At 45.9% G+C, this 22523-nt stretch overlaps 2 protein-coding genes across 2 annotated transcripts in view; one reads left to right on the top strand and one right to left on the bottom strand.

The window, feature by feature from the left end:
• The window catches only part of CCDC22 (CCC complex scaffolding subunit CCDC22), a 178266-nt gene that overhangs the window by 44066 nt on the left and 111677 nt on the right, over window positions 1-22523 (bottom strand). The window lies entirely within an intron of this gene.
• LOC308466527 (voltage-dependent L-type calcium channel subunit alpha-1D-like) overlaps window positions 1-22523 on the top strand; it is a 78257-nt gene that overhangs the window by 1289 nt on the left and 54445 nt on the right. The window contains exons 2-15 of the mRNA XM_080987364.1: window positions 288-585; window positions 671-776; window positions 2506-2645; window positions 5451-5593; window positions 7391-7543; window positions 9146-9342; window positions 9450-9553; window positions 11885-12051; window positions 14253-14330; window positions 15262-15352; window positions 17660-17686; window positions 17788-17948; window positions 19469-19694; window positions 20142-20349. Coding sequence (XP_080843490.1) covers window positions 288-585; window positions 671-776; window positions 2506-2645; window positions 5451-5593; window positions 7391-7543; window positions 9146-9342; window positions 9450-9553; window positions 11885-12051; window positions 14253-14330; window positions 15262-15352; window positions 17660-17686; window positions 17788-17948; window positions 19469-19694; window positions 20142-20349 — 2099 coding nt within the window. The remainder of the gene's footprint in view (window positions 1-287; window positions 586-670; window positions 777-2505; window positions 2646-5450; window positions 5594-7390; window positions 7544-9145; window positions 9343-9449; window positions 9554-11884; window positions 12052-14252; window positions 14331-15261; window positions 15353-17659; window positions 17687-17787; window positions 17949-19468; window positions 19695-20141; window positions 20350-22523) is intronic.

Consider the following 22523-nt stretch of genomic DNA (forward strand, 5'->3'; position numbering starts at 1 on the left):
TTTGATGTATAACTGGGACTGATAATGGAAATGAATGAGTGTGAAGTCCTGAGGCCAAACCATAGGTGCCAGGCAAACATCTGAAGTTTTATTTCAGCCTGAGCTCACAGAGGCCTTAGTCTTGGAAAAGTCTCCCACAGTGGAACGTGCTCTGTCATATTTCTATATTAACCAACCTTTTTGTGTTTTTCAGAACCTTATTTCTTTTTTGTGCCTTTTCTAAGAAACAGGGCAGTTAGCCTTTAGATCCATCCTTAACTCCCCCTTGCCCTGTTTCCACCTTGCAGCAGCTGGCACCCCCGAGATCCCACGCTCGGCGGCCGAGGCTTTTGTGGAGGCAACAGGCCAGGCCCTGGCATGGACACTTGCTGGTGGGGGCTCAGATACACTGGGCTCTACAGGCAGCAATGCCCAGAAGAAGCGTCTCCAGCACAACAAGCATAAAACCCAGGGGACCAACGTGGTGCACCGTTCACCACGAGCCCTCTTCTGTCTCAGGCTGAACAATCCCATCCGCCGTGCTGCCATCAGCATTGTTGAATGGAAGCATCCTATTCTTACAAATTGGGAGACATCTGACTCGGGGTGGGGGTGGGGAGGCCCTCTTTTTTTCCTTGGGGGAAGGAGGGAGAAGAAATTCCTGTTTGTTGCCTTAACTGAATGTTCCCAGACCCTTTGATATCCTCATTCTTATGACCATCTTCGCCAACTGTGTGGCCTTAGGAGTCTATATCCCTTTCCCTGAGGACGACTCGAATGTCTCCAACCACAACTTGGTGAGTGCCTTTCCCAAAGCCTTGGAGGGAAGGGTGGGGAGTGGGGGAGAGCATAGTGCAATGGCAGAGCACATATTCTGCATGCTGAAGGATGCAGTGAAAAGGATTTTGGACAGCTGGAGGCCTCAGAAAACTGTTGTCAGATAGTACAGGTACTGAACTAGATGGGTAGGCCCAAGGGCTGACACAGGAAGACAACATCATGTGAAGCCAGGAATATTGTCTCCAAGGTCTGCTTCCTTGCAGACCTTGCAGACCCACCACATGCCACCTTCCGGCTAGGGATACCCCAAATCCTGGATCACGCAGCTGCTCCTTATTTTTCTTCACCTTGTAGTCCAGTAAACTCCTTTGCCGTGGCCTCCTTCTTCCTTAATGATTCCACTTTTACATCTTGATTTCTGTCTGAGGCAACACGTTAATGCTAATTAAAACTATTATCTCTTAATAACCATTAATCCACCACCTGACTGGGGGCAGCTGAGGCAACAGGCTGCCCCCTGCCCCCTCATCCCCATAGCTTCCTAGTTCACTCTGGTGACCGAGGGTCTTGCAGTGAGGCCACAGAAGCTCCCCTATGAATTTGAAGTCATCTGCTGATTGCAGCTGGGGTCAGGGCTGGAGTTTGATCTCAGCTTCCCTGGAGTAAATCCAGAATAATCCATGACTGAAACTGGATGGGGGCCAGTTTCTGATCTCTGTTTCTCCCCTCTAGGGTAAATCCAGAAATGCTTGACACCAGTGAAGTCAAAGACAGAACTTGATCTCATTTCTCTGCCAGCCATTTTTTAAAGAATTAATTTTTTTACAGTTCACACAGTACATATACTGTACCACTGTGGGAGGGCTTTGTTGTTTACAATGGCAGGACAGAGTCCAGAGATTCTGTTCTCATTGAAGGAGAGGATAACATTTATTGGTATAAAAGGAAAGAAGCAGAAAGTAGTGCTAACTGCACTGTGTTTCTGGTTCTCTTACTAGTGGGTCTCAGTAAAGATGTGATAGGGATGGCCTATTGATCGGGATTTCTGGGTTATGTGCTATAGCTCCACATATCTTTTCTTCTCTGTGTTTTTGTGTTTATTGATATTGAATTTTGCATGCCGTGAGTGACAAATGCATGCTCCTCTTTTCTGGGGAGTGTGTGTGCAAGTGGCCACACTTATTCCTGTAGCCTTGCATATGTGTGATACTCCCAACTCTTTTCTCTCCCTCCTATTTCCTTGCCCACTCTGTAAGCTGCTTGTGCTGGTGTTGGACTGAGATAATGCTAATCCAGAGAATTTTTTGCCCATTTCCCTTGATGGGAATTTCCAGTCTCTTTCTCTAGTGTAACTTTCCAGAACTGGAGCTTTCAAGTGGAGCTCTTTGGGATTGTCCTGACTTTGGAACATGTGACTGGTTTCAAATCCCAATACAGTGGTACCTCAGGTTAAGTACTTAATTCGTTCCGGAGGTCCGTTCTTAACCTGAAACTGTTCTTAACCTGAAGCACCACTTTAGCTAATGGGGCCTCCTGCTGCTGCTGCCGCGCCGCCGGAGCACGATTTCTGTTCTCATCCTGAAGCAAAGTTCTTAACCCGAGGTACTATTTCTGGGTTAGTGGAGTCTGTAACCTGAAGCATATGTAACCTGAGGTACTACTGTAAAGTGATAAATTGCTTCTCAGGACACAAGCAGGAGAAGCTTGGAAGTATAATTTGGGCCTACTGGCCTTCTTCCTTCACAGGAGCAAGTGGAGTATGTTTTTCTCATCATATTCACGGTGGAGACTTTCCTCAAGATCCTTGCCTATGGACTGGTCATGCATCCCAGCGCCTACATCCGCAATGGCTGGAACCTTCTCGATTTTGTCATCGTTGTGGTGGGGTGAGTTTTTTCCATGGCATGATGAGTGAGTGCAAATCACTTCTGCAGGCTGCCAAAAGTCCCAAGTATATCTCTCCAAATGGACTGCCTGGCAACAGAGAGAGGGGAGATTTGGGGAAACTGCAGTAGCGCAGCTCTTCTGCAGCATCTTAATGCAAATAAGTCTGTATAGCAAGCGATTATTAACGAAGTTGAGGAATTAGATCCAGGTCCTGAGAAAAGCCCTTGTTTCTGTAAAATGTGTGCCAAAGGATGTGTCCTTTCTTACCACTGTGATGGACAAAGCTGTCATAATTCTTTCAACCAAACAGTTAAAAGTACAGGAAGCCCTATTGGGGGTCTGTACCTGGCAATGTTAGTAGGAAGGGAGAGAGGCCCAAGTCTTGTGTTTGAAGGGACTTGAAATGGTCAGCTAGCCAGAGCCAGTGCCCATTGCTAAATGCTTATGCCTTGAACATATGAATAGGACTCTTATTGTAAATAGGCCATGCAGACACAACATCAAATAAAGCAGAAGGGAACGAGCAGAGCAGCACTAAAATGCTGATGAATTTTCATGAGGCCTTTTAAAAAATAAAGCAAACTGATGTTGAAATGTGAAGAGCTGTGCTTAAGCCTAGAAAATGAGAAACTGAAATAGACATTCACCCATCCCTACCTGTGACCTAAGGGGTGGTACCTGGGAGTTCAAAGTGTGGGGCTGTGGGGCCTGCTAAGAGAGGAATGAGGCCTACTATGGTCCCTGGTCGGGACAAGGGTTGACACCTGGCACCCTGGTGCCTGAAAGGAGAGTCTGATGGACATGAGGCAGGGGAAGGACATGGAATTAATTGTAAAAGCTCTCAAGCAAAAGAATCCCTGCAGCACACCAAGCTGCCCATTTATGGAAGCCACCTGAAATGTGCTTCCCCAGATGCCTCTGCTGCCAGAGGTGAAGCAGCTGGTGAACATGGACATGCTTGGTTGTGGTCCTCAGTTTGGGGAACATCCTCTCCAGAGAGTTCTGACTGGCACCTTCTTTGCTACCTTTTAGGTGCCAGTTGAAAACATTTTTCAATTATTCATCATGTCTTTTTAATATAAATTAATTTTATTTCATTTTAAATAAAATAAACAAAATGGGCAATTATCTTGCCTATATGACCCAACAGAGATCATGTAGATAACACTTTATCCAAATTCACTGTGACTCTTAGATACAGTACATTTAAATTGTCTTATGTTGTTTTATTGTAGTTTTAATGGTGTTTTTGTGTGATTGCTAATTACCCTGGAATCAAAAAGTATTGGGTGGTATATATACTTATAAAAATCAATAACACAAATAAAAGAGGACAATAGCCAGACCTCTTAATTCAGTGGGAGGGACCACACTTTGCACATGGAAACATCCAGGTACAGAACCAGCACCTCTGGTTGAAAGGATCAGGTGATTGGGGGAAAAACCTTTGCTCAATAACCTAAAGAGCCCGTCTCGCACTGGGCAGACCTACTTCAAGGCAGTTTCCTACACCCCCTGCCAGCCTGAGATCCTGCTGTGCCTGGAGGTTTCTCTCCATCTGATAAAGATCCTGAAACTTGAGGTCAGCTCCAGAGACATGGCAAGTCTGTTAAAAGGCTATGCCATCCCACTTGTTCATTTGCTTACAAATTAACCTATGACTGGTGTGGGGTCTATGTGGCCCTTCTGATATTGCTGAACTACATATTGGTCATACTTGCTAGGGCTGACTGGAGTTTTAGTTCGGCAACGTTTGGAGGACCGAAGGTTCCCTACACATGGCCCATGCAATTCAGACTGCAATATGTGCTACATACCAAGCCATCCACTGGCGGGCGGGGGGGGTATTTCTCCTGGAGCTATAACCCTCAGGCAAGCCTTCTTTGCAGAAGTCCCAAGTAAAACCCCCTCCACCATCATCAGGGCCATCAAGGACATTTTACCACCCAAAATGGCTGCACGTCATTATATTAAATGTGTGCCCCAGGACCTATTGCCATGGTGTGTCAGATGCTGGCATGGATCATGAGCCATCTGTTGAGCAGCAGTGTACAGCAGTCGACAGTGTTAGGCATGGACCAGGGAGAGCTGAATTCAGATTTCTTCTCTGCTTAGTGGTAAAGCTCACTGGGTAAGCCCAGGCCACTTTCTCACTATTTTGAGGATAAAGTGGAATAACCTTGTATACGATGCCCTGAGGATTCAAGTGTAATTTATCAGATATGTGGAGGCCAGCTATTGTTGCTCAGAGGAGAGCAAAAGGAATTATGCTTAATTGCCTTTATTATACCCCACATTTTAGAGCCCAGCTCTGGTGTTTTGTGGGGGGGGGGAGGCTCAAGCATCTCCCCAGACAATCCCCAAATCCTTAGTTCCCTTTGGGATTAGGTTAAGGGGAATGATCTTGAAAAGGGGATAGTCCTTATAGCCTGAGGATCAATACTCTGAGTCCTCATCCAATGAAGAACACCGATCTCTAGAATTAGATCTGACCACCCCCTCCTTAAGGTAGTTTTAAAAAGGATTAAAATATAGGATTGGTCTATCAATGGCTGGCACCTCAACATTGTGTTTTAATTGTTGTAACTCGCTCTGGGACCATGGAGTGGATATAATAATGATGATGATAACAATAATACCCACCAGGGCCTGCTTCACACTGTTAGCCCTAGAGAGTGAAGGCCATAAATGGGTCTATGGGGCTAGAAGCTAGTTTGTCATTCTTTTATCTGTGTTTGGGTGGGCTCTTCATGGGAAGAAAGGTCCCCTGCCTGTCTCATCATGGTCCTTTCTCCCCCCCACAGTCTCTTCAGTGTCATCCTGGAACAAGTTTCCCACAAGCCTGGAGAGGCTCATCACATGAGTGGGAAGCCGGGTGGGTTTGATGTCAAAGCTCTGAGAGCCTTCCGTGTCCTGAGACCTCTGCGCCTCGTCTCTGGTGTCCCTAGTAAGCATCTTTCTCTTTTACAAACACGGCGCCTCCGGACTGGTGTTTAATTGTTGGTGAACTTTCTGCAATATGTTCTTGACACAATAATCATACATGTAGTGGTTAATTGATTCTGCTTTAGTTTGTTGTGTGATGTCTCCCCAATGCTATCCCATTATTGCTAGCCAGAGGAGCTATCAGCACAACAAATGGAGGACAAAAATAAACCAGAACATTTGGGGTATAAAAATTAAGGGGTTTCAGCTGGAAGTTACCGGGCATGCGCTGACTGGAAATGAAGCCGTCTGACCATTCCAAAACTTCTGCAGGTGCAAACAGTATTGAAAGTGGGATCACATGTAACTGCCCCAAAAACATCAAGAGCGCAAATAATCATGATGTGCAATAAAAAGGATGTCTGGAGGGCCCCCCATATGTTTCCTTGGTAGTAGTCTCTGAAGAAAGAAGCCAATAACAATCAGTGCACTATCATTTGCACTGCTTTGGGTCAAATTGAGATGCCGTTGGGTTGATGCTCTGAGCTGCATTTATACACTGTACATATACGCTGTACTGTATATGGTATTTCTGCTGTACCACATATCATGTGCCTAACTGTACATACAGTGGTACCTCTAGTTATGAACTTAATTCGTTCCAGAGGTCTGTTCTTAACCTGAAACTGTTCTTAACTAGAGGCTTGCTTTTGCTAATGGGGCCTCTTGCTGCTGTTGTGCCGCCGGCACATGATTTCCATTCTCATCCTGGGGCAAAGTTCTCAACTCGAGGTTACTCTTCCAGGTTAGTGGAGTTTGTAACCTGAGGCGTTTGTAACTCGAGGTACCACTGTATTGGTTTTGCTGCTAGCTGCATAGTGGCTGCACTCTGCTTTGCTTTGCCAGAGTAGCTTATTGAGCAGAGAGGTGCTGTACCATGTGTTGTCGCAGTGTTCTTGTGATGCCATATCCACACTGCATTGTGCACAGTTGCGCTGCTATACCACAGAGCAATAAAGACCATTCACAGCAATTTTGGGGCATATGCCACACAATGGTTGCCTTATTGCACCTCACTGCATGTTGTGGCATTAGCCAGAGTCACTTTATTTTGCCAAAACATATGCTATCATTCTGCACTAGATCACACTGCAGTATTATACTGCAGCTCATGTTTAATCTGCTACAATGCATCACAGGCATTGCACTGTATACAATCAGACCTGCACATCGAGCTTCATGTTGGCTTCCATGCAGACACACAGTATTACCCAGAGCATACCACGTGCACATATTTGCATGCTGTCTTGCTAGGCAGCACATCGACACATTCCGTGTGATTGCATTATTGTGACTTACAGCCACTCTGCAAGTCTCCTTAAATACAGTTCCCACAAACTGCATGCCTGCTGTGCAGGGCCACATTAAAACATCACTTGCATTTTAGTTCATGCTTCCACATTGTATTACATGCTATGCACAGCAGCACACAGCCGTATTCACCATGCTCTGCACTGCTGCAAGCACATTGCACAATGGATAGCAGGAGCAGCTCCTTCAATGCCGTGTATGAAATTTGACCCAGAGACAATTCATCTGCAAATGATTCAGCTTCAGGTTCTCTACAAATGTTCATTGTGCTGTGAAGGAGAATGCCTTCACCCCTTCTGGTTGTATTCTGCTCCTGAGACTGAGCTCTGCGCCTGCAGCCATGTGCCCCTGTATACATGGCCAGTTGTGATTGTTCTGCATGTTGCAGCACTGCTCTTCATGCTTCTGCAAAGTTAACACCATGTTCTGAATCCTCTCCACCAACTAGGCCTGCACATTGTCTTGAACTCTATCATGAAAGCCATGGTGCCCCTCCTGCACATTGCACTGCTTGTCCTTTTCGTCATCATCATCTATGCTATCATTGGCTTGGAGCTCTTTATCGGCCGCATGCACAAGACCTGCTTCATCGTTGGTTCAGGTATAGTTCTGCAAGTGTGGGGGGGAGGTATGTAGATCATTCTCGCCTCCAAAAATGTTAAATTTTAGGGAGAGAGACCAATCCAAGTGTGTGCAAATGAACTGTAGGAAATAATCCTACTCCTTCCTTCCAGAATGGGGAATAGCACTGCTGGGATGAATTTCTGTTGAATTCAGTTTTCAGTGTGAGAGCTGCAGTTTTGAAGAATGTGAAAGGCTTCTCTTTCAAACATTTTTTCCATACCTATTTGCAGCTATCTTTTATCATCATCTGCTGCTTTGTTGTTGTTGTTATAAACTTGAAAGAGCCTTTCACAATGTGATCAGGAGCTACATAGTGAGTTTCATGTGTTACAGGGAAATTGAATGGGAGAGGTTGAGAGACACCCCCCCCCCGAGCCTTGCCTCATCATGAGGCAAGAACAGGGAATCTTCACTGCACATTATCAAAACCTCCTTCATTTGGGTTCAAGCTCCATTCGCAAGGTGCCAGTTTGGTCAGAGGCTCCAGAGCAGAGCATGGCAGCAGAGTTTGCAGAAGGTGCCCACGCCTCCCCACGGAGCCTCAGGCCTCCAACAAAGGAAAACAGGGGAAGTGCCAATACCAAATGTAGTAATTCACTGGTAAATGTATCTACGTACTGGCTCACTGAGAAAACTTTAGAAATCCATAAGAAATTACTCATTGTATCAGTCTCAGTTCCAATGACATTTAGGACCCAGGGAAGTGAGGTATAAGGGGAGGGGTTAGTGAGCCCACCATAATCCCTGAGATGTACAGTCATGTCTGTCTGCAGGACCTTTGCAAGGAGTTTGTACTGTGAAGGACTATATTTGATTGACAGGTACATTCCTGGATCTCAGGTTCTACCTGTGACCACACCTTTTCTGTGACGTATCTATGATGTCTTGATGATGCTTCTGGAAATGTATTATGGGAAACTTTTAAAACTGATGTAACAATGTTTGGGGCTTCTGGCTGCTTCGTGCTTGTGGTGGTGGGAGGTCTTGCAACAATAAAGATCAGGCCTAAAGGCCACCGTTTTGCTTCTATCTCCTGGCTGAGGTCTCTTGCTTGTGACCCCCGACCTGAACCTATGGGAGTCAAGGTTAGGCAATTGTGGGTGCTCCAAGGGCTCCCTATTACACATGCAACCTCTCTTAGCTCAGTTAGATAGCGTGTGTTGCTGATAATGCCAAGGCCATGGGTTTGATCCCCATACGAGCCACCTGCATATTCCTGCATTGCAGGGGGTTGGACTAGATGACCCTCAGAATTCCTTCCATCTCTACAATTCTATGATTCTAACCCAAATAGCCAGTTTCATTTTCAGCAACATAAATGCATGACTGGATTTTAAAAGCTGTCTACTGATATGATTAAATGCCTAAATGTTAAAAGAACATTGAACTATCAAGTGAATTTTTGGTGTGTGTGTATTTTAGTAGTTGGGGGTGGGGGGTGTTGGAAATACAGGGCACAGTTTGAGAGATATGCAGATGTTTGTGAAACATAGTTTGGTTCAGCACTAGAATGAACCTGTCACTCTTCTCCCTGTCTGTCCACGCCCCCCCCCCCCAAATATCTCTGCATCCCTTGCAGACCTGGAGGCTGAGGAGGACCCATCACCTTGTGCCTTCTCTGGGCACGGACGGGAATGCTTGACGAACAATAGTGAGTGCCGTGGGAAGTGGGAAGGACCCAATGGTGGCATCACCAATTTCGACAACTTCTTTTTTGCCATGCTGACTGTCTTCCAGTGCATCACCATGGAAGGTTGGACCGATGTGCTCTACTGGGTGAGGCTGCTTCCTCCACTAGTGGGGGGGGGGGGAGCAGCACTGCCAATGGCTCATACAGAGCAAACCATACAATTTTCTGCTTATGGTCCCTCTCTCTACTCCAGATGCAGGATGCAATGGGTCACGAGCTGCCCTGGCTCTACTTTGTCAGCCTTGTCATCTTTGGCTCCTTCTTCGTGCTCAATCTGGTTTTGGGTGTGCTGAGTGGGTAAGTCGGATTTGGAGTGAGTATAGCATGTGAATCAGCCAGTGTAGTTCTGGGATGTCTTTGAGGGCTGCTTCTTGTGCCTACATACATGTGGTAACTGGATAGCTGGATAAATAGATAGCATGTAACCATTCACACAAAATGCTTCCACCAGCATTCAAATGGGGAGGTGACTTCTGTGAGAGATCCAGAATCTGCCCAAGGTAGCAGGGGTTGCATTTGTACTTTGTAATATCTGTTGAATTGATTTTGCTCATTTGCAGTGTCAAATGGTTATATTTTAGTGGGAAAGATTCTGCACTGACACCCACTTTCCACCTCGCAAGTCTAGTAGTAGTGATTCTATATTTGGTTTTTCATGGTAGCATGTAGTTTCACTTGCTTGCATAAATCGTGGAATTGTTATGATTCATTCATTGGGTGCTTAAAGTAATGTTAGCCCCACACGGGGTGTGAGGGGACAAACCCGTTCCCATGGGTTCACGGTCAGATAGGAAGAATGAGGCATAAGCAAAAAGAGGGTAGGAAGGACATAAAATAAAACCAGAAAATGTAATTATGGTATTGTGTGATGTCTAAATTGACAAACTATTGTTGGGCAAACCAAAACCAGAAAACTTGGTTTGAAATACTATATTTGTTAACTATGGTTTAGTCTGATATCTGAATTAAGAAAGCATAGTTTACAATGGTTGCTTACCTTCTCAAAGACACACCTAGTAGAATGAAGTTATAAATCTGAGTACTGATAAAACGGGAAATGGTAGCAGACCACCTCTCTAAACCATGACATCTCTTGTGTAGTTAACTGCTTAACGTGAACCATGATTTGGTATGATATCTTTTAGCCTAGCATATGCAAGTTAGTGTGTGCAATGATTGCTGACAGTTGATGTGGTTCCGGTTCTATGCCGTACCGCTCGCTCCCCCCCCCAGTGAAGGGAGCAGAAGAAGCTAGTGGGTTATGGATTTAGGGCCAGAATGACTGATGCCAGATGCCAGGCAAAGGGAAGAGCCATTCTGCTGAGTTACCGACTTGTCAGGCCACTTTGATATAGTGTATAATAGCAGTGGTGACTGATTTTTTTAGCAGGTGTGCACAGGGCCAGCCCAGCCATGAGGCAAGGTGAGGCGACAACCTCAGGCAGCAGGATCCACAGGGGCAGCAGACCCGCCCTCCAAGGAAAGCATCGCCCACTGTTGCCACTGCTGCAGTGGCAGCAACAGCTGCGGCACACTTCTTGGAGAGCAAGATCTCCTTGGCAAGCCCCCCCCCCCGCTGCCTCTACTGCAGCCTCTTTGCAAACAGGAGGTGCTGCTGGTCTCTTCCAACTCTTGTTCCTGATATAGATCTTTATTTCCCCATTGTTCCAGATGTAGATCTTAACTCACCCCTTCTTTCCTGGCCAGAGTGGAGGCACTATTTTGTGGTTCACTGCAGGTTCCAAAATGTCTTGGGGCAGCCTTGAGTGTGACACAAGCCATGCCCAAAGCATTAGACGTTATAATAGAGACCCCGAGTGGTATGGTGGTTAGAGTGTTGGGCTAAGACCTGGAAGAGCAACGGTCTAGTCCCCACTCGGCCATGAAGCTCACTTGGTGACCTTGGGCCACTCACTGTCTCTCAGCCTAATCTACCTCACAGGCTTGGGATCCATGAGTGGGAAAGTGCTGTGGTGCTCATGTCCTGCTGTGGAATCTCCATAAGCATCTGGCTGGCCTCTGTGAGAACAAAATGCTGCCCTAGATGGGCCTTTGGTCTGATCTAGCAGGGCTGCTCTTTTGTCACCCTGTGCCTTGTTATGGTTTTGCCTCTAATCTATGGATCTGTGGAGCAGAGCAGTGTAGAACTAGCGTGTCAGGCAAGAATTCATGCCTGACTCTCGTATGCCATAGCCAGGAGTGCTGCAGATTTCAGGAGTGGTTCAGAAGTGCCATGAACTGTCATAACCCCATGTCACAGGTTGACCATCTGTGGTGTATTTTCTGTTCGCTGTCTGCCTGTGACATCTGTGGCCTAGCTGAGGTGGCCAGATCTGTGGGTAGCTGGCACGTGGATGATCCTGACATTGGAGTGTATGTATTATATGTTTGTGGAGGTAGGTGGGAGCTTGTACTTAATTTCCCATTCCCTGCTCTGACTTTCTGATGTTTTGATTCAGCCCTGTGTGTCCCTTAAGCACCGAGAGAGCTTTCCGGCTGTGCCAAACACATGACAACCAGCTGGATCAAAGGCTGTGCTACTGGCAGGCGGGCTTTGCACCAGTAGGTGTCTTTCAGCAGATGGCTAAGCTGGCCTGTGCAGCTAATTTGACCCATTTCTCCCCACAGAGAATTTTCCAAGGAGCGAGAGAAGGCAAAGGCCCGGGGTGACTTCCAAAAGTTACGGGAGAAGCAGCAGATGGAGGAAGACCTGAAGGGCTATTTGGATTGGATCACGCAGGCCGAAGACATCGAGCCTGACGAGGAAGGGGACGAGGCAGACGAGAAGCACACTCGTAAGGGCTCCGCCTGCCACCCGCTGCCAGCTTCCTAGCCCTGCTTTGCCAGAGACCAGTGCCCTGCTGAAGGAGGGGACAGTTTAGTCAGTGGCCTGGATGCTACCATCTGGGCCTTGTGGCAGCTCTGGGTGAGGGGATTAGAGAGGAATCAATCCAAGCAGCAGCGATGCAAGATTAGTGAGAACCTGAGCAAACTGGCAGCTGGGGAAGGGATCCTTCTTGTGGAGAGGAGGGAGGGGAGTCGGATGCCGTGTACCTACTGGGGAAGCAGGTGGATCTGGCGGTCAGGAACACGACTGGATGGCAGGAACAGAACAGAAGGGCAGGCCAGGCCAATCCCTCTGTCTCTTTATTTTTCTCCCTCTGCCTTTTGCTGAGGGAAGGGATACAGGGGTTGTGCTCTTTCCTTCAGCAATGCCCAGAATTGGCCAATTAGTAGCATGCTTTTACTTGTGCGTACCCTTCCCCATGGCTATAATTTGCAGCAAGGGAAAATGGAAGAGAGTTCCAAGGGTAAAACCCCTGGCACTGAGTTAATTAGTTCATTGGGACCTCATTAGTTACTTTGGGGTCGCTGAGCAAGTGGTAAGAGCAACTAAGGTCAGCATTGTGAGTAGACAGATATTTATGAGTCTCCTATTCATCTCATCTGTATTCCCTCCCCAGTCAGCTGAGGACAAATTTGGAGAATCTTGGTCCTTTCACCCTTCTGCCTCTCTGACTCCCCTCTCAGAAATGGAGGCTACTTGAGGAGTCCCAGTGTGCTCCAACTAGGGGCTTATCTACACTTACCTTTAGCCCTGCTCTTTCCAGGCACAGGTTTCCTTGTGAAAACCTGCTCTTTAAAGCTGAAGCATAACAAAAAGCAATGCGGGTTTTCAGCAGATTGCCGTTTACTCCAATTCAGCAGTAAAGAGTGGGTTTTCACAGGGAAAGCTTTGGAGCAAGGGAGAGAGAGAGCTCAGACACAGAGCTTTAAAACGTGGACCTGTTGTAATTAAGGCAAAGAATATATCAGGGCTTTTTTTAAGCCAGAACTCACAGGAACTTAGTTCCGGCACCTCTCAAGTGGGTGCCATAGCCATTATAAGAAAACAAGGAAGGCATTCATGGTGAGTACTAGCACCATTTTTTCTAGAAAAATAGCACAGGTACGTGTAATGAAAATAATCACAAGTGTTTCCCCTGCTTCCCACTGCCTCCATCCCCCCTCCTTTGTTGTTTCCTTATGTCTATTTTAGACAGAGCTATATAAATAGATAAATGAGGGGAAAGTGCTCTAGCGAAAATCTACTTTTTTAGAATTAAAAATGACATGTTGCCTTTTCAATCAGCACCATTTTAGTGCCCGTTTTTCTCTGCTGATCTGTTAGTTAGCACTAAAACACTTTTTAGTAAACTTCTAAAATTTGTTCAACACTACTTTAAAATAATGTTTTTGATCAGTTTTAACATTTGCACTGAAATATGATGAAAAATATGGTATCGGATTGTACCTTCATAAAGGTTCATGGCTGTGTCACACCCACTTGTTTGGATGGAGCTTAGTGGGGTGTACACAGTGGGGTCGCAATGGGGGCGCGGTGCGACCCAGGTGCCCTGTCGGGGGGGGTGACAAGAAGGCACCCTGCGGGGGCTTGCGCTGCCGCTGCAGTGCAAGCAGCCATCACGCAGCCACAGCCACATGTGGAGGATCCTCCGTTTGTGGCTGCAGCCGCAAGCAGAGGATCCTGGCACCATCCGTACAGCGCTGGAGTGGCGCCGCTGGCAAACTGCTATGTACAGCGCATGTGCAGCGTCGCTACATACAGTGCATGCGTCATACGTAGCAATGCCACACATGCACCTGCTTAGCCCCGCCCCGGGTGTCCCTATGCCTTCGCTCGCCCCTGGATCCCCAGAAAGCACAGTATCAGCTGACGTGTGGAAAGCGCAAGTCTGCCCCTGTAGCTTTCAGTACTAGGAAGTGCAAATCGGGGGTGGAGGAGCCCTTGCTTCTTTGTTTAATCTTGGCAACTTTGACATAAGAAAAAGCAATTTGAAGAGAGCAAGAGAAACTTGTCCACTTTTCTCCATTGTCTTTGTTATGTAATTCACATTAGTTTGTTATTCTTCATTCATTTACCACTTTCCCTAAATTATTTCCTTTCCTATTCATCCCTCCATCCTGTCATTCATCCCTGCCTTGCTTATGGAAGGCGTGACTGTGGCAGACCTGACGGAGAAGAAGAAGAAGAAATGGTTCGGATACAGCAGTCACTCCTCCGACACCCACAGTAATTTCCTCATTTTCTTCCATAAGTAGCCATGTTTCATTCTCTTTAAGAGCTAAGCAGAAAAATATATATTCAAAACGTATCATGTATTTCTGTCCAATCCCCCACCTATGCTTCATCCACAGCCTACTTTGATTTCATTCGTATTTTCTTTTTATGTTACGTCCATCTTCATGCTTAAGCTGGAGACAGGTTTTTGTCTTCCAAAGTTGAATGCAGTTTGAAAATGCTTAATATGGTTACACATTTCCTGATTTTTGCCTCTTGGGAAGCAGGTTTTTGAATTGTTTCGAACACCTGCAAAACTTGTTTAATAAGAGGTGGCAGTATGTGTACACCATTGGAAGAGAAGGCTTTTTCAAACCACTTCTTACTTTTTAAAAAACCTTTTTTGTATTCAGCCTTAGAAGTACATTTGGGAACAACAACAACAAAAACAAATTTCTTGTGTTGGGCTGAGCTCATGTTGTGGGATGTTTTGGAGTGCAGTGAATTTTCTGTCTCAGAGACGGACTCCCTCCTCCCTCTGGTCTGCATTACGCTGCTCCCAGTGGACAGCTGTTGGCAGATGCCATTCCTGCCCCCCACATGATGACATCCATCACTCACAAGGGCATTATGGGGAAAGCAAAATGGTGGCCCCAGCCAATGGCAACTGGGAATTTCAGCACCACTGTCACTGCAACAGAGGTGGTAGCCATGGAAACAAAAGGCAGTTTGCTTTATTTCATTAATTCAGCCAAAATTTTAACTTTTCAAACTTTCAACCTACTCTTATGATGAATGTGACCAATGTCACATTCATGACGCCGAAGGGAAGTCAGAGTTGTGGTTTTAATGCCAGGCAGTGGGCCTGGATAATTATAAGAAATGGTGCAGAGAGGACTTTGTGCTGTTTTTGAAAATCCCACTTGCTTTTCTCTCTCTCCAGCCAGTCTCCCTGCCAGTGAAACCACCTCAGTGAATACGGAGAATGTTGGGGAGGAAGAGCATCACCAGAACAATTGCTGCGATGTGTGTTTGTGAGTTTGTGAGTTTCCTTAGTCAAAGGGAGGGAGGGCAGAATGGATTAGTACAGTAATGTTACATTTTCAGTTTCTTTGGGTTGGGGTTGACTCACAGGGGAGTTTACAAAAAAAAACACCACCCACAAAATAACATAACGTATTAACAAACAAAAACAGTACCCCGCCCCCAATTTAAAATGCCAAGGCCTAGGAGAAGAGGAACGTTTTTGCCTGGCGCCTAAAGATATATAATGATGACACCAGGCGAGCCTCCCTGGGGAGAGCATTCCACAAATGGGGAGCCACTGCAGAAAAGGTCTGCTCTCATGTTGCCACCCTCTGGATTTTCTGTGGAGGCACACAAAGAATGGCCTCTGGTGATGGTTGCAGGGTCTGGGTCACTTCATATGGGGAGAGATGGTCCTTGAGGCAGTGTGGTCCTGAGCTCTTTAAGGCTTTGTGGGTAAAAAACAGCCAGTGCAGTCAGGCCACGATTGGCATTATTCTCAAATCGTCTTGCCCCAATGAGCAACCTGGCTGTTGAATTCTGCACCAGCAGAAGTTTCTGAACCATCCTCAGAGGCAGCCCCACATATAATGTATTGCAGTAATCTAACCCAGAGGTTACCAGAGTGTAGACAACAGAAGTTAGGCTATCCCTAAAGCTGAAGCTTATAGAAGGCACTCCTGTTGCTGCTACCCTCTTCTTCCAGGTCTAGTCTGGGCTCAGTCATCTGGGCAGGTGGTCTTGCATGAAGTAAAGTGGGTGGGCTGACAAGCAAGAAGGCAGGTGGGCACTGCTGCTGAGATGCTCTGACAGTTCTCCTCTCTGCCAATGATTGTGTGCTGCTCCACCACTCTGCCTCCTCCTCTGTTTCCATGCTGAATGAAGGAGGCTGAGTACCACAGTGACATCACATACTCCGTGTAAAATAGAAGAGATGGAGGAGTGGTAGAGCAGCAGTGGCAGCTAGGCAGCTGAGCGAATTAGCTCAGTGTGCTGAAAACAAGACTATGGGCAAATGTAGAGAGGCTGCAACTTTACCATCCAGATAGCTTTGATTCTAGATTTAAAATAAGCCTAGAAAGAGCTTCATAGTTTGAACCTAACCTACATTGCTAACCACTTCCTCCTGTTTACCACAGTGTGTTCTCTCCTTTCAAGCAAGAGTGCTTTGTAATGGTGCCCAAATCAGCACTGAAGGGCGAGTGTGTCTTGCCAAGAATGTAACCACTCTAAGGCATTTTTAGGCCCTTAAGTTAAACATGACACAGTTCCTTTACCGCTGTGACTTAATATGGCACAATTTATCAGTGCTCTTCAGCAGCTTATATTCATTTTAGTAATATTTGCACATGAGAAAGTCCAAGTGGATTGGGTCCCATATGTTGCTTCTTGCTGGGAGGAATTCAGAATAATGCTAAGCAGATTACTCTGTCAGTGCAAGCATTCCTGCTTGCCTGGTGGAATAATCTGCCCTCTCGTCCCCCTGTACACTGTTCTGGGGGTTATCCTGATCTCTGCTGAAGCCAATTTGGCGGGGAGGAGGGAGGAATGGGGGGAGGCGAGGGGAAGAAAAGCAGAAGCCCTTGCAGTGGCTTCCGTTGGCAGGTCTAGTTACCACCCGCTGTCCCACTCTGTCTCCCTTGATAGCACTCAAAATATGCTTTCTCGGGCAACTGCCTCATCTTGCCTCATAGTAGGGGCACCCCTGGCAGCTGAACATGAGAAAATAATTGCTAGGGTAGGGCAGAATAGAGATGGGCAGAGGGGGAGACACATTGTTGGGCTGTCCCAACTCTTGATTGCTGCTTTAACCTCTGTGCACCATGGCTTAACCCAGTGGTTACAAGAGGTCAGATTCCAGCCCAGATCATAAAACTGAGCAACTGCGGTAAAGCTGAGACAACTTTAGAAGGTGATTCTTCTAGCGACGGTCCTATATTTACTATCTGATAGTAGAAACAGAAAGAGATAGGCTATTTTTTAGTGTTCTTGCCTGCAATCTTTTCTTGGCATGAAGATGCAGTGATGGGAGACATTTTCCATCTGCTTCATTTCTGCCTGTCAGGTTGCAGGTAAAGGTGTAGCATAAAGGCTAGCAAAATAAATCAATAAATAAAATGTCGGGGGTGCCACCTGGCAACCCTAATTTGGGTTTGGGATATCTGTGAAATGTGAAATGCTGACAGTGTCTGTGAGCCTCCTCTAAGAACTGCTGCCCCTGTATCCTTGATCAATTTGTAATTTCTCAGTTTTCTACTGCAGCTGAGAGAGAGTTGTGTTTCATTTTCTTGTTGAATTTCTCCTGTCTTCCACAGAGGCAAGCTCTCCAAGACCAAATTTGGGTGAGTAGGATGAAAGCTGCCTTTCCCTCTGCCCAGTGCTCTCCTGCTCTCTGGCTCTCATCAGTGATATCTGTCCCCCTCCCGTCCCCCCTCTGCTGCAGCCGCCGAGTGCGACGCATCAACCGTCTCTTCCGGAAGAAATGTCGCCTGGCTGTCAAATCCGTCTCTTTCTACTGGATGGTCCTGCTCCTTGTCTTTCTCAACACTCTCACAATTGCCTCTGAGCATTACAATCAGCCTGATTGGCTCACGCAAATCCAAGGTAGGGTTGCAAGACACAGGGAATGTATATTAGTGCCAGCAGGGGAGTATTGTCCAGGAGTTAGCGCAGAGCAGGGAGAGCCTCTAAGGCCCATCTGCACTATGCATTTAAAGCAGTATCATGCCACTTTAAACAGAGTTCGCTGGGAAGGGGGATTGACTGTTAAACCACTCTGGAAATTGTAGCTCTGTGAGGGAACAGGGGTCACCTAACAACTCCCCACACTCTTAACAAACTACAGTTCCCAGGATTCTTTGGAGCACCATTGCTGTTTAAAGTGGATAATGTATGGTATGGATGTGGCCTAAGAGGGTAGCTTAGTGATTGTGGTCAGGACTGAGAAGCAGGAACATGGTTTTGAATTAATTTTTAATATACAATTGGCTGAGGTGGGGGGTGGGGTTGTTGCCTCCCTTCCCCAACTATGGATTTTTGGGGGAAACAAAATTTGGTTGTTCCACTTCTCTTAAACAAAACCACACACTGGTTTAGAAATTCTTGACTGCCATCTACTGTTCTTGTTCTGTAGCAGGAGTGGCTGAACTATGAGCCTCAAGGTGTTGCTGGACTTTTAACTTCCATCATCCGTGACCTGACACTGGGCAGCATGTGCTGGCTGGGGGCGGGGGGGGGTAAAGGGAGCCCACTGATGCCTCAAGGGGCACCGTTTCTCCATCCCTATTGTAAGGCAATTTTATCTGGCTCTTTCCTGCCCTAACAAACCTTTACCAAGACATAGCAAAAACTTTGCCCACAGTTCTATTTGCAAGTAAAAGAAAAACATGTCCAAGCCATAAGAAACACAGATATTCAGATATTTTACATTCCTCTCTTTAGATTTATCTGTGTTGAGTATGTAATATGTAACCGCATATGTTTGTATGCAATGCATTGCCTGCCCTGAGCACATGTTCTTCATTACTGGAAATCCTAACTGACACCAGCTTTGATATGGAGCATGACCGCTTACACATCTGTGTGGATTTCCTACCTCTGGATGGACTGATATCTGGGGAACAAATGATATGGTCCCTGAGAATATTGAAATTGCGCATACTTGAGCTGATATGCATGAATTGTTTGGAAGTGCATGATATAAATCCTACAGCTGCTTGGTCAGTCTAGTTTGCGGGTTACCAGTTGACCATCCCTGTTTTGAACTTGTAGGCTTGCTGAAAAATACTTGGGCAGCTGATCTCATCCCCAACCATTCCAAAGTGCCTTGTATATGTGAGTTACTCTGTAGAGAAGGATCAACAGGGAAGTGCAGAAGATGGTCAAATGGAGAGCTGAGGAGTCTCCATTTACTCCTCTCTGCTCTGCCATTTTCGTCAAGCTCAAAATATTTTGAGTCTTCAACATATTATTCCCACTTTGCAGATGGAAACTGTGAAAAAGCATCTGTCTTCCAGTCTGTCTGACACCCAGTGTACTGTGTGGTACTTAATTAACATTGAGGACTAGGAGCATAAGGCTGTCCCATATACCTCTTGTTGACCCTCTACTCTTTCTTGCCACAGCTTATGCTAACAAAGTACTGTTATCGCTGTTCACCATGGAGATGCTGTTGAAGATGTACAGCCTGGGACTACAGGCCTATTTTGTCAGCTTCTTCAACCGCTTTGATTGTTTTGTGGTATGTGGTGGAATCCTGGAGACTGTCTTGGTAGAGTTTGAGATCATGCAACCTCTTGGAATCTCTGTGCTTCGCTGTGTCCGCCTCTTACGGATCTTCAAAGTCACCAGGTCAGGTGGTGGTCGTAGTCATGGGTGATTGGGTGGCATTGCTTAGGGCTGGGGCATGCACTCAGGGTTAGCTTAATTCAAGGTGGTTGCCTGCTAGAAAATTCAGGTTGATTTGCTTATTGCTTGAAGATATATTACTATAGAACCCTAGGCAGGTGGTCAGTATGTACTTATTGCACTTATATTAGCCTCTTCCCTCAGAAGCTAAGATCAATTTACATCTGCTTCCTCTACATCAGGGGAGGGGAGCCTGTTGCCCTGCAGATGTTGTTGGAGTACAGCTCCCATTGTCCCTTGACTATTGGCCATACTAGCAGGGCCTGGTGAGAGTTGGAGGCCAGCGAGGCCAGTTTCCCCATCCCTATTCTAGTAGTGCTGGTTCTTACCTGTGAGCTGAAGTGCCCCAAGTCCCTCGACCCATTTATCCATCCCTGGTTTGCTTTCCAGGCACTGGGCCTCGCTGAGCAACCTCGTGGCCTCCTTGCTGAACTCCATGAAGTCCATTGCGTCCTTGCTGCTCTTGCTTTTCCTCTTCATTATCATCTTCTCATTGCTGGGCATGCAGCTTTTTGGGGGCAAGTTCAACTTTGATGAGACCCAGACCAAGCGCAGTACTTTTGACACATTCCCCCAGGCCTTGCTCACAGTCTTCCAGGTAAAAACACACATGGGGTACAAGTGGGGTGGCTGGGACCAGCCTTCGACAGGTTTGGGTGCTTACTGGGGACTGGGCTATGTAAGGGACAAATGGTTGAAGCCCCTTATTTCCCACCTGGATCCCAATCCTGTCAACTTCCCCATCCCACTATTATTATTATTATTATTATTATTATTATTATTATTATTTTAAAAAAACGTTCAAGAGGGAGGGAATGGCAACAGCTGTCAATGCAGCTTCCCATGACTCATGGGTGATCTTAGGAGCCACTCAGTTGTGTCCTTGAAACAGACTTAAAGAACAGTACAAGGAAGCAGTGTGATCCCTTCAATAATTGAAGGGTTGTTGACCCTGGTGCACAGAAGAAAAAAGAGCTTAAAGTTCCATAGAATCACATGTTACAGTTTTAATGGGTATCCATTACAGAACGAGAGGCAAAACTAGTACAGTGGTGCCCCGCAAGACGAATGCCTCGCAAGACGGAAAACCCGCTAGACGAAAGGGTTTTCCGTTTTTGAGTTGCTTCGCAGGACGAATTTCCCTATGGGCTTGCTTCGCAAGAAGAAAATGTCTTGCGAGTCTTGAGATTTTTTTTCGCTTCCCCCCCCCTTTTTCTAAGCCGCTAAGCCACTAATAACCTTTTAGCAGCTAAGCCGCTAAGCCTTTAATAGCCGCTAAACCGCTAATAGCGCTAATCCGCTAAGCCGCTAATAGGGTTGCTTCGCAAGACGAAAAAACCGCTAGACAAAGACACTCGCGGAACGGATTAATTTCGTCTTGCGAGGCACCACTGCATGCTCCTATCGGCTCTGTGGCCAATTGCATCTAAGGAAGGAGCAGGTGTGCAAGCTGCCCTGCGCCAACCTGAGCTTTTAACCCTATTAACCTCTGCACCTCAGTTCTCTTTTTTCTTGGTTGGGACTCCAAAATGGGAAATATATCCCACCAGAAGTAAAACAGTTGGGGTGTAGTGGTTTCACAGCAAAAATAAAGAGATCCTTTCAATCTCCATTAAGCTTTCAATTCTTGCCCTCAGATCTGTATGCCATAATCACTTCTAATTTAGCTGACCCTAAAATTCTAAAAATACAGGCCTTGGTTTACCCCACCTCATCACCACAATTATAATAATATTAATTATACATACTGTGGGAGAAGCAACACAAAACTGTGACTGGTCCTAGCTTTCTGGGGGTTTCAAGTGTTGATAGGGAAAGAAAGACATGTATGGTGTCATGAATTTAGACTTTGTGTTCTCAGTTTATAATCACAGTCTTTTGGAAGCCCTAGGCTGCCAATTTACCACCTGTAGCTGATAAAAGCACTTTAACAAAGTGCATACCTAAAACTGTGTCAGGTTCAATTTTGGTTTCATATACAGTAACCAGGTACAAGAGAATATTTGCTTTCATCTTCTATTTTTATTACTAAACAAATACTTCTAATAACACATGGATATCAAAATATAAAGCATACCCACTAGGATAAGCAACAATAGTTCTGAAACATTTCTTACCATATTACAGAGGCTAGGTATTGAGATTTCAGTAGTTGAAAATAGGATACCATATTCTAAGATCCAAGTTTTTATCGGCTCCTTTAGAGTAAGGTGCTGCTAGCCATTTAGGGGCTATAAGCAAGAGAGATTCAGATGGTAGGAAGCTGATATATTCAAAGATCGGCTCATGTTTATACTGTTTCTGAATATTTTGTTTTGTTATATTTTAAGCTCACAATCTGAACTATCTCATAGTCCCTAAATATTTCCAAGAATTTAACATAAATGATTACTGGTTTGTTCACAGTCATCCTAATTTGCTTGCTCAAAATTTACTTGGTGGTTAGACAAAGGGTTCTTCCACACTTCTGTTTATCCCATGCCTAGAAAGCATGAGTCCAACCGAGTAGTTTTCTCCTTGCCCTTCTTCCTTTCCTAGGGAAAACTCACTCTTTAACTTGGAGCAAATGTCAGTCTGGGGGAAACTTAAACTGCTGTTTGCTCCAACTGAGCACTAAGAGTCGGTTTTCCCCAGGGGAAAGCAGCAAGATGAGAAAGTATGAGCAAGTCTTGGGTCTGGTCTTTATTAAGCACATATTCTGATTTGTTTACGGGATGATTATATGACAGTGAGTATTTATCTTGCATTCATCTGGAGTGTCACAAGTTCCCC

This window comes from Podarcis pityusensis (genome assembly GCF_964106645.2).
Source record: "Podarcis pityusensis genome assembly, chromosome: 17".
NCBI lineage: Eukaryota > Metazoa > Chordata > Lepidosauria > Squamata > Lacertidae > Podarcis > Podarcis pityusensis.